The 10,612-nt window shown below is 38.9% G+C and overlaps 2 protein-coding genes across 6 annotated transcripts in view; one reads left to right on the plus strand and one right to left on the minus strand.

The window, feature by feature from the left end:
• The window catches only part of DCBLD2 (discoidin, CUB and LCCL domain containing 2), a 94,313-nt gene extending 88,593 nt beyond the window's left edge, over nucleotides 1-5,720 (plus strand). Inside the window, exons 15-16 of the mRNA XM_006769284.2 lie at nucleotides 353-490; nucleotides 4,619-5,720. Of these exons, the coding sequence (XP_006769347.1) occupies nucleotides 353-490; nucleotides 4,619-5,088 (608 nt within the window). The 3' untranslated portion in view covers nucleotides 5,089-5,720. The remainder of the gene's footprint in view (nucleotides 1-352; nucleotides 491-4,618) is intronic.
• The window catches only part of ST3GAL6 (ST3 beta-galactoside alpha-2,3-sialyltransferase 6), an 87,063-nt gene continuing 81,829 nt past the window's right edge, over nucleotides 5,379-10,612 (minus strand). For 4 of the 5 annotated variants that reach the window (XM_015567554.1, XM_006769283.2, XM_015567555.1 and 1 more), the window contains one exon: nucleotides 9,975-10,426. In XM_015567554.1, the coding sequence (XP_015423040.1) occupies nucleotides 10,340-10,426 (87 nt within the window). In that variant the 3' untranslated portion in view covers nucleotides 9,975-10,339. Of the gene's footprint in view, nucleotides 5,559-9,974; nucleotides 10,427-10,612 lie in introns of those variants that run through there. The other variant, XM_006769282.2, reaches the window with a different exon arrangement.

The raw sequence follows: 10,612 nt of genomic DNA on the forward strand, positions 1-10,612 counted from the left end.
GCAGTGCCTGGCTGAAGTCTGGCGGTATTTGTTACATAGTTTCTTAAACTGCAGGCTCAGAGGCCTGCAGCCGCAGGCGGGGAACATTGGTTTCCTCTGTCACTGAGGCAAGCAAGCCTCATGTTAGTTTCAAGCTGCCTGGCTGTCGGCCGCCATCTTGGCTGCCAGTTAATTTGCATATCTCGCTGATTAGCCAATGGGAAGGGTAGCGGTCGTACGCCAATTACCATGTTTCTCTTTTATTAGTGTAGCTAGACATGTTAAATACAACAGAATTTCTGTTAATACACTGTTACAATTTTAGAAACAGATTTTTCTTTAATGGTCTCTTTTGCTTACCGCTACAATGAAGGTTGGTGGAAAGGAATGAAGCAGTTTCTCCCGGCCAAATCCGTGGAACACGAGGAAACCCCCGTTCGCTACAGCAGCAGTGAAGTCAATCACCTGAGTGCGAGAGAGGTCACCACAATGCTGCAGACCGACTCTGCAGGTAACTCCGGGAGCCTTCAGCCCCAGGCAGAGGGAGGGCCTGCTCTGCTTGCTGTGAGGCGCTTTGGGATTTACAACGTCTTTTATATTTTTCATGTGTGAGAGATGAGCTGTTTTCCAAAGTAGACCACTTCCTTAAAGATTACCTTGAGAGAGTCATTTCTGTGCCTCAGCTGTTCTATCTGTAAAGCTGAGCCATTCATTTCTAAAAACTATGGGCATTTTTTGTCTCTTTAACTGGAAATCTATTTGGTTTTATTGAGTATATAAGAGTATTAAAAGAAGAGCAAGAGGGAATCAAATGTGTAATGTTTTGGTGTAAGGGATGGTGCACCAACCGAGTTACCCTGCCGGGGCCCAAATACTATTCTTGACAAGCAAAAATTCTGGTTAAAGTTAAACTGAATGGGTTATATTCAGAGTCAGAAGGCCTACATTTTTAGAGAGAGGAAGAGAGATAGAGAAACGATCAATTGCCTTTCTCACACACCCCCTCTGGGGATCGAACCCACAACTGGGGCATGTGCTCTGACTGGGAATCAAACCAGCAACCTTTTGGTGTATGGGATGACACTCAACCAACTGAGCCACATCCGCCAGGCCAGGCAGCCTAAATTTTTTAAAGGAAAGATACATTCTGCCCTTTTTTCTTGTTAAGAGATTGGGCATCACAAACAGTAAGACAAATGAATCTCTTTATAGTTAGCCCAGCATGGGCAGCTTCGAGCCTCTGCCTGGCCTCTGCCTGGCTTGGTCATTCGTTGTGAATGTATCTTGAAGCACTTAAGCCGCCCTTCTGTGTATTGGTGGATTAGCAATGCAGTGTGTCCGGAGTCACCTTCCCCTCAAGGGTCTAACCTACTCACGTGGTTTTCATTTTAGTTTTTAGTGGAAGTATCCATTGGCAGCTTTAACCATAGTTTTAGATCAGAGGTGGGCAAACTTTTTGACTCGAAGGCCACAATGGGTTCTTAAACTGGACCGAGGTGTCCTGGATCAGGGTGGGGGTCCCCACTGGGGTGCCTGGCATGGATGGAGTGTTTGTGTGAACTAATATAAATTCAAAGTAAACATCATTACATAAAAGGGTACGGTCTTTTTATTTTTTAGTTTTATTCATTTCAAACGGGCCAGATTTGGCCCGCGGGCCGTAGTTTGCCCACGGCTGTTTTAGACTATGTTTCAAGGTGCAGAGCTTTAAACTTTACCTGTTCTTTCTTGAAGCTAAAAGGGGCTTTTGGAGTTAAGATCTTCACATCTGCTAACATGATCTCCGCTATTCAAACTGATTATAAAGCACGTGAAATTTGACTGTTCTTTAATGAAGTCAGACTTACAGATGTAGAGTTGCTTCCAATAATCTCAAGTACTATAGCCTCAGCACCTGATGAAACGGCCGAGTGTCCGGGAGATTGTGAGCTTGTTCCCAGGGCACTGCAGTCCATCAGTGTGAGGACTGTTAGCTGGTCGATGGGCTGCAGCCTCCCACGTGCAGATAGTTTGTTTTAAGACAGGGCTGTTTCTGAAAATTTGGTGTGAAATTAACAAATTTAACAGGGAAATTGCTTAAAGGTGTCCTATGAAGAAGTTACTCCTTTTGGTGTATGAATATTTCTCCCCCAATCTTTATCCAGTTTGGGTGGCTCTGCTTTTCGTAGCTTGCCTTTTCTTTGAGTTATAACTGTACTCTGGTGGGGAGACATACCACCCCACCTGAGGTCCTAGGGAATGAGTTTAGTTAGAGCAGTACTATGGGGTTGCCAACACGGTGTCTGTCCGTTCACTCCAGGCTTGGGGGGAGTTGAAAAGGGACAGGTGGAACTCCCGTGCCAACAAAGCAGGGGTATAGGCTGTCTGGTTGAAATACTGTAAGTGGGTTGAGAGAGTTACATTTCAGAACTCTGAATCTTATGTGTATATATAAGGTAAAGAGTTGCTTACTTTGCCATCATGAAATCCTGTTATTTTCACAGGAAGATCCTGCAAAGTAGTCGCATTAGAGGATGTAAGAGGCTGTGGTGGCCTTGAGGCATTTCAGACTTCATCAGTTTGTCACTTGGCTAACAGACTGAGAGGGTTTAGGATATCTGGTTTTGGTATTATATAGAATATAAAAATCAGTTAAGTCTTTTCAAGACTGACTTAGAATTGTACTTTAATGTGTGAAAGGAAAGGGAATATCAAACTTGTTTATACAAAAATAACACTGTATAGAACAGTGATGGTGAACCTATGACATGCGTGTCAGAGGTGACACACGAACTCATTTTTTTGGTTGATTTTTCGTTGTTAAATGGCATTTAAATATATAAAATAAATATCAAAAATATAAGTCTTTCACTGTGGTTGCAAATATCAAAAAATTTCTATATGTGCCACAGCATCAGAGTTAAGTTAGGGTTTTTCAAAATGCTGACACGCCGAGCTCAAAAGGTTCGCCGTCACTGGTATACAAAATAAGTCTGTGTTGTGTGTACTGATACGTAGTTTGTTTACCCAATGCCTGTGCATCTTTGTGTTCCACTTTGAATTTTTGTATGTTTGCATTTACATTTTTTGAAATAAAAAGAACAGGCATCTAAAAACTTAAGGTTATAAAAGGAAGATTTAAAAAAAATGTTTGCCATTTCATTAGGTGGTGTGATAATGCTTCATGTTTAAATGATAACTTTTAAGAATAACAGCACTAGCTGGTTTGGCTCAGTGGATAGAGGGTCGGCCTGTGGACTGAAGGGTCCCGGGTTCAATTCCGATCAAGGGCACGTGCCCAGGTTGCAGGCTCGATTCCCAGTAGGGGGTGTGCAGGAGGCAACCAATCAATAATTCTCTCTCATCCTTGATATTTCTCTCTCTCCCTTTCCCTTCTTCTCTGAAATTAATAAAAATATATTTTCAAAAAGAACAACAACACATTTTGCTTGGAATATCCCGCTATCCAGAAAAATGGCTGCTTTTCTCAATTGCACACATGTACATAGTGTTCATTATTAGATTGTAAGCTCCTCGAGGGCAGGAACTGTCTGTTCCGTCTTGGTACCTCCAGCAGCACCAAAGGGCAGCGCCTTGCACAGGAAGGAAGGTACTCGTGGTATGTAGAGTCAGTGAGGAACTTCCTGCCCCTTTAAGATGGAGCATGGTTCACTTTTCCCAGAGTTCAAAACTGCAGAGAACCTCATGACTAAAGAGGGTCGACTTCTTTCTTGGATGTGAACTGAGCTTCTTGGGCTGACCCAGACCGTGCCATGTCCTCAGCACCATTCAGCCTTCCTTTCCTGAACATGCACCAGTGTCCTGAGCTTTTATGTCCTGTTAGGGCAGAGGTTTCTGGGAAAGTTCGAAGTGGGGCAGATTATAGAGAAAATGTAATAGAAATCTTGGAGGGTGTTTGTCAATGTGTAGCCCTGTTATTACTAAAGAAGGTGTAACAGACCCTCTGTCCTTACCAGTCAGCTGCTGGCCAGCTCTCTAGCTAAGGAAACATCACTGGTTTTTAGCTTTTCCCCATTTTGGTTTCTCTGTTGCTCATCTGATTCTAGTCCTTAGAGTCTAATAAAGTTGCTGTGAATATCAAGTGCGGTACATAATGGCAGTTCTGTAAAAATGTGATGAAATAACCTCAAATGTGTTGTGTTTTGTACCCAGAGCCACTAGTATTATCGTGGCCAACTTTTTATTCAAAATAAATAAATAACAGAATTATTTGTATAAAAAGAAAGACATAGTGAGACTTACAGCATTTATCACATTAACCTGGCCTGTACTTATTGTAAACATTTCCTTATATTTGGGGGAAAAAACAACTGAAATTATATTCTAATACTATTCCAACAATGGAAAATTTCTTTTCTAGTGAAAGACTGTATGTATCTTAAGAACATATACAAACACTCTTGATGCAAAATTACATGAACAGTGAGGTGTTCTGGCATATTAACTTATTACCATGATACACAAGATAACATCTTTAATTTTAATTTTTGAAGTTGGTCCTTACAGAGTCTGTGTTGATAGCAACAAAATTTCCATGGAGAAATTTTTGCTTTGGTTTAAGTCTGTAGCTTGCACCCTAAATTATATGAGGCCCATATCAATGAGGTAACATTTCTGTTGTCCTTTGTGATACTCGCAGAGTATGCCCAGCCGCTTGTGGGAGGAATTGTTGGCACACTTCATCAGAGGTCGACCTTCAAACCAGAAGAAGGAAAAGAAACAGGCTATGCTGACCTAGATCCTTACAACTCCCCGATGCAAGAAGTGTATCACGCCTACGCCGAACCACTCCCAATTACAGGGCCTGAGTATGCAACCCCCATTGTCATGGATATCTCGGGGCACACCCCAGCTTCAGTTGGTCTACCCTCAACGTCCACTTTCAAAGCTACAGGGAACCAGCCTCCTCCTTTAGTGGGAACATACAACACTCTTCTCGCCAGGACTGACAGCTGCTCCTCAGCCCGGGCCCAGTATGATACCCCAAAAGGTGGGAAGCCAGGTCCAAGTGCCCCAGAGGAATTGGTGTACCAGGTGCCACAGAGCACACAGGAGGTGTCAGGAACAGGGAGGGATGGCGACAGTGATGTTTTAAAAGAAATCCTTTGAAGGTGATGCTGCTTTTTACAAAGCATCGTTTTAAAGCACATGGCCTTTTTTTTTTTCTATTAGTGGTAGTAATATATAGAATGTATTACATATCTGTCACGGATGTAGTGGGGGAAGTGTGATGACCGAGGTACAGGAAACTACTAATCTTGCCATCTTGCTTTAGAAGTGTTGTTGTAGCAGTTACTGCTTGCCTGTTAAATTTCGAACATCCTGTTTGTTACTACTGTAAAACACTATTTTTTAATACAGAAAAAGCTCCCTACTATGCACTTCAAAGAAATTAAAAATCACTGAAAGTATTTATTACCAATGCTGCAGGTACATTTGATGAACTCAATAAGGCTTTGTAAGCCTGACTGGCAATAATGCATGGTACTGTTCTTGAAATGTCTAATGGCTTGAAATTCTGCTTTGTGTGAAGGTGGGTACTATCATGATTTCCTCCTCTTCTATTCCTGTATTCCTTTCTGGGTTTAAAAAAATAATAATTAGTGATACATAATCATTGTTTTGATTGCAGTCATACACACGTATCCATTTTTCCTTAAGAAGAGCACAGGTGAGAAACTCCGATTTAATGAGCAGGGTGATAGTCACTTTTTGACACTCAGGTGCTTTGACACCCACGGTACATGTTTTCAGGAGGTCTCTGCTTATTCCGCCTGGGGCCTTGATGGCCAGCCCGTTCTTGTGTTTGTACAATGTTTTTTTTCAGTGGGTTATACTTGTTCTATCAAACTTCATGAATTCAGATCCTCTAATGTGTTTAAGTTTACTTCTCACTGTAGAAACAGGAACTTTGCAATTTAAAAAAGCTATAAAAGAGATCCTCTCTAAAAAGCGATGAAAGAGATACTCCTCCCCTCCAACTTTATTTGCAATGGGATTTTTTTCTAGGAGGGTTGTGAAGTTTACAGCTTCCAAGTAGATGCTGTAAACATGCCCCACTTATATTTATCACAGCAAAGGCAAAATCATTCTTCAGAAGTCCTGTAAATTACCTTTAAAAAAGGTAACCAGAATTTGCCCCCTTTTGAAATATGTAGATTTTTTTTTTAATCTCAAGGTATGTTTTGGTTTTTTTGTGTGTGTTTTAGTTTTCCAAAGCAAACTATAAACTAGGTGCATTTGTGCCTCATCCATATGTGAGAGGGTGAGTAGTTCTTTATCTCATACGTAGGGAAGAGGTTTATAGCATCCTCACACGTGGCTATTCATGTGTCTTTTTTTATTCCCCTGGGCACTTGTTACCAATTACCCAGAACAGAGCTAAGTTTAGATGGGTGAACTAGAACTCATCTGTAGTTTATCAGCCTAGAGTGTAAAAGCCATGATTAAAAGTCTTTAGGCTGGCAACACGACATAAGCTGCCCCTGTGATTAAAATTTGAAATCCCTTCTATATACTTTAATTTGTAGTCTTAATGGAAATGTACTTTTCCATTCCATCAGGTCCTACTCATTTCTGTTAGCCTGGGCCACCAGATTATGATGTTGCCAGAACTTGCTACATTTGAAGGTGAACAGTCTTCATTTTGTTGCTTCCACAAGTATATCAGTAATCTAAAACATTGCTTCCAGATAGAACTGTTTATTTCTACAGCCTCCTGCCCTCTCCTTGTATAATCTTGTTGGTTTTATTTTCATTTTCTTTTCCTTTTCCATACATACTATGAAGCATAATTTTATTCATTGAAAACCCAATCCATATTTTGTTTCAAAATATTTGAAACAAAAAGCACAGGTGTTGAACTTTTATTAGAACATATGAATGTGTAAAGCACATGTATTAATGCAGCCATCCCCTTTCAGGTGGGAAGAGAGTAAACCAATCGCTTTATTTTTTTATTCATCCTTAGTGCAGAGAGAATATACCTTTCCTAGAATCATATACCTTTTTGAAGCTTTAAGAGAAATGTTTTCAATAACTATTTTGTTTTCCCAAAGATGCTTGCTATTTTTGTGTAACTGTGTGCACCTCCTTTTCCCATGAAACCTTTTTTTTTTTGAGAAGCAAATGTTTTCTTAAATGATGCATGTTTTAAGACTTGATTCAAAATGCCACTGTGCTGTCTTTGAATTGCCAATGATTCTTACAAATATCTAGTTTTTACTACTTTTATATATTTTACTTTCAAAATGAAGAGCTGAGCCTGATACAAAGGGTTGTTCTGGTTTTGTACTTTTTCTTTTAGTTTGTTTTCATAGTAGAGTTTTGGGGTTTGGGTTTTGTTTGTTTTGTCTGATTTTATATATATATATATATATATATATATGGGGGAAAACATACATACATACATATACACACACACACACAGCTTTGGAGACAATCAAGTAACAACTGAAAATGTGAAAAGTAACCATTTTTTACAAAAATGTCCTTGAATTTTTATTCTTTGCTTGAAATATGTAAAAGACTTAAGTCACTGTGGTTTATTGGTTTAAATTTTTTTCCTATTAATACAATTCTAAAAATAGAATCAAACAGTGGTGCAGCAAGTGTGGCCATTACATGTTTTGTAAAATTACACTGACTTCGCTGTTACTTGATCTTAGGAACCAGCACAGTTAGAGGTAAGATATTGTGAATGCTGACTTATATTTTATTAAAAGCTGTAAATCTAAATAGATCCTATTGTATGCAGGATCTGGTCCAGTTATTTAAGTTCATGTTTCACTATTTGCACTTTGCATTGAACAATGGGTTTAGTTTGCTGACGAAATGGTTCGAGTAGAAAATTTATACAGTAATTGAAATTATGACATTGTGTATGTACTTGCCCTTCCTCCCACAGCAGGGAGCAGAAAGGGAGCTCATCTAAATATGAATGCCGCTCTAATTGTATGGAAAGTGGTAAAGCTTTAAGGTACTTGCCTTGACTCCACATTGTCACCTGGAGAGCAGGATGGCTATAAAAGCACCATGTCAGGTGATATGATTAAAAAGAACTAACAGATTATGCTTTCCAGACCTTTTTAAGAGAAATTAATGAAGAACAAATTATCTATTTGCTTTGCCTTTTAGTTCTAAACTTGAAGTCCCTAAACTGCAAAATCTGAAGAGTTGGATGGTTATTAAAGTACTTTTTAGGTCAAGTGTGGTACCAATTCTCATTTAGTCACACCATCTTGTGGCTAATTTCTTCATCTCTTTCTCTCTCTCTTTTTTTTTTTTTTTTTTTTTTTGACACTGGGAAGGGTGGAAACAAAACACGTATTGAAATACATATTGGAAACAAAAATGGCTTAAGTGTCAGTGAAATTCTCCCAGAATGTACTTTTCTTACCTCGGCATGTACTGTAGTCACTCAGTATTTGTATATGTTGCTAGAATTTAGATTGTATAAATAGTGAGATTTTAATGTGTTCATGTGTTTTTAATAAATTGTATATATGTGTCTTGCTCAGATTTTTTTTTTTTTTTTTTTGCTTAACGAAAACCACCTTGAGGTTTATAGCCTTTTCTTATACTACACAAAAAGCCAGATTCCTGAATTTGAACATCAGTCAGAAAATTTAATGGCCAATGTTATACTGTTCACAGTAACATTAGGGAATGCCACCATTGGTTTTGACTTTGATTTTTTCTGTAGCCGCAGTATCCTTTTTGAAGCTGGAGTTACTCCAGCAGCCCCGCTGCAACCTCCGGCTGTGCAGTGGCAGGGAAAGGACACTGAACGTGGGGACTTAGGATGGCTCCTGCCTTTTCCACCTCAACGTTACTAGAAGAATCAGATAAAAGTGGTATGCTATTAACAGGACAACATCCATATTTAATGTCTAGATCTGGATTAAATCTACTACTAGTTGCCCCCCCCCCCTTCCTGCTTTCTAAGTACCTTATTTATTCCTGTTTCTGGTCTACTATTCCACCCTTTCTACACTTTCTTTAGAGAGGCAGGTTGATTGTCAGTGACATCAATGTCTCCCAGTGGTAATTATTCAAAAGATACTAATTCTTGCCCGGTCGTAGCTCAGTGGTTGAGCATCGACCTATGAACCAGGAGGTCGAAGGTTCAATTCCCTGTCAGGGCACATGCCCAGGCTGAGGTCCCAATAGGAGGCGGCCAATCAGTGATTCTCATCATTGATGTTTCTATGTCCCTCACCTTTCCTCTCTGAAATCAATAAAAATATATATTTTTTAAAAAGGTACTAATTCTTCAACTCATACCTCTTTTGATAGCTTTTTATTCCATCATTCTTATACCTTCTGTTCTCTTCCTTTCTCCTTCACCACTTATCCTACCCCACCATAGCCGTTAGTTATATTCATTATGGGAAGGGAGACCAGCTCACCACAGTTGTAGGACTGGCTTCTTTGCATCCGTAGGATTCTTCACTGGAGTATCCTAGTCAGGTGAGCTTTCCATGTGAAGATGAGAGATGAAAATACCATCTAAATCCAAGAACACCCTGACTCTTCCTACGGATTTACTTGTGTCTTTTTCATCTTTCCTAATTTACTTCAAATAATAAATTTTTAAAGGTTAATGAATTAAATCAGGCAAAACAAAGTTTAAGAATTTTCTCCTTGAGCATGTCTTACTCAGCTTTCTTTGTATAAACTTTTTAAAAAATTTCTTCAACATAATGCAGTCACCAGACTAGTAATTACACTCTTTGGTTACTCGTCTAGATAAACTTAAAAACAAAAAATACCATCTTCATTCTACCTAATTACTCATCATAATTGTGATTTACTTAATCGCAACGAGGGAGCCTAATTATACCAGTATGACCTTAGATTTCTATAACCGTCCACTCTGCTGTATTCAGAGCTGGTTTAAACTTCATGTTCCTTAATTAGAACAAAAAGACACCAAAGTCAGCCAGATATAGACCTGGTGTGCTTCTAGTTTGCCACATCAAAGCACAACCACATGCCAATGCCCCACCATTTTATAGTAGCCAAATATGTCATTTTGCATTCAGATTTGTTGCCATCAACTTAAGTCCCCTTATTAGGAAGTCACATCCTTTCAAAAGTCTAAAATGAAAACTAAAAATATTAAAAACACAATGCAATTACAACTTTAGCCGGACATGGTAACTCAGTATATGTTGGTTTTCATAAATTAAATATATTTACAGAAATTAAGCTGGTGATTATGAAATCACCAGGCAGCAACAGACTTAATATACATAATTTCTTGACAAGTACATCCAACGTTTTTTAAAATAAACTATAAATTGCCAGTATAAAAATAAAACTAATACTGTCAGCATTATCTTCTCTGTCTGTAGGGTCAATCTTGAGTCAAATTGATTACAAAGTTCTTTTCTATAATGTCCTTCAAAAAGAGCTGCTCTGCAGTCACGTTGTGATACGCATTCTAAAAGATAAAAACAAACTAAAATCACTGTTTATCCCAATCTCAACAACAGCAATAGAATGTGTTGTACCTACAAAGCTTCTGAATGAAAACTTCAAGTATAACAAGTGTCATGGACTTGGGTTAACCTTTCTAATTTATTTGTCTTTGCTCACTGTTATGCCAAAGTTTTCCCTAAAACCCACT

Source organism: Myotis davidii, unplaced genomic scaffold (assembly GCF_000327345.1).
Source record: "Myotis davidii unplaced genomic scaffold, ASM32734v1 scaffold1144, whole genome shotgun sequence".
NCBI lineage: Eukaryota > Metazoa > Chordata > Mammalia > Chiroptera > Vespertilionidae > Myotis > Myotis davidii.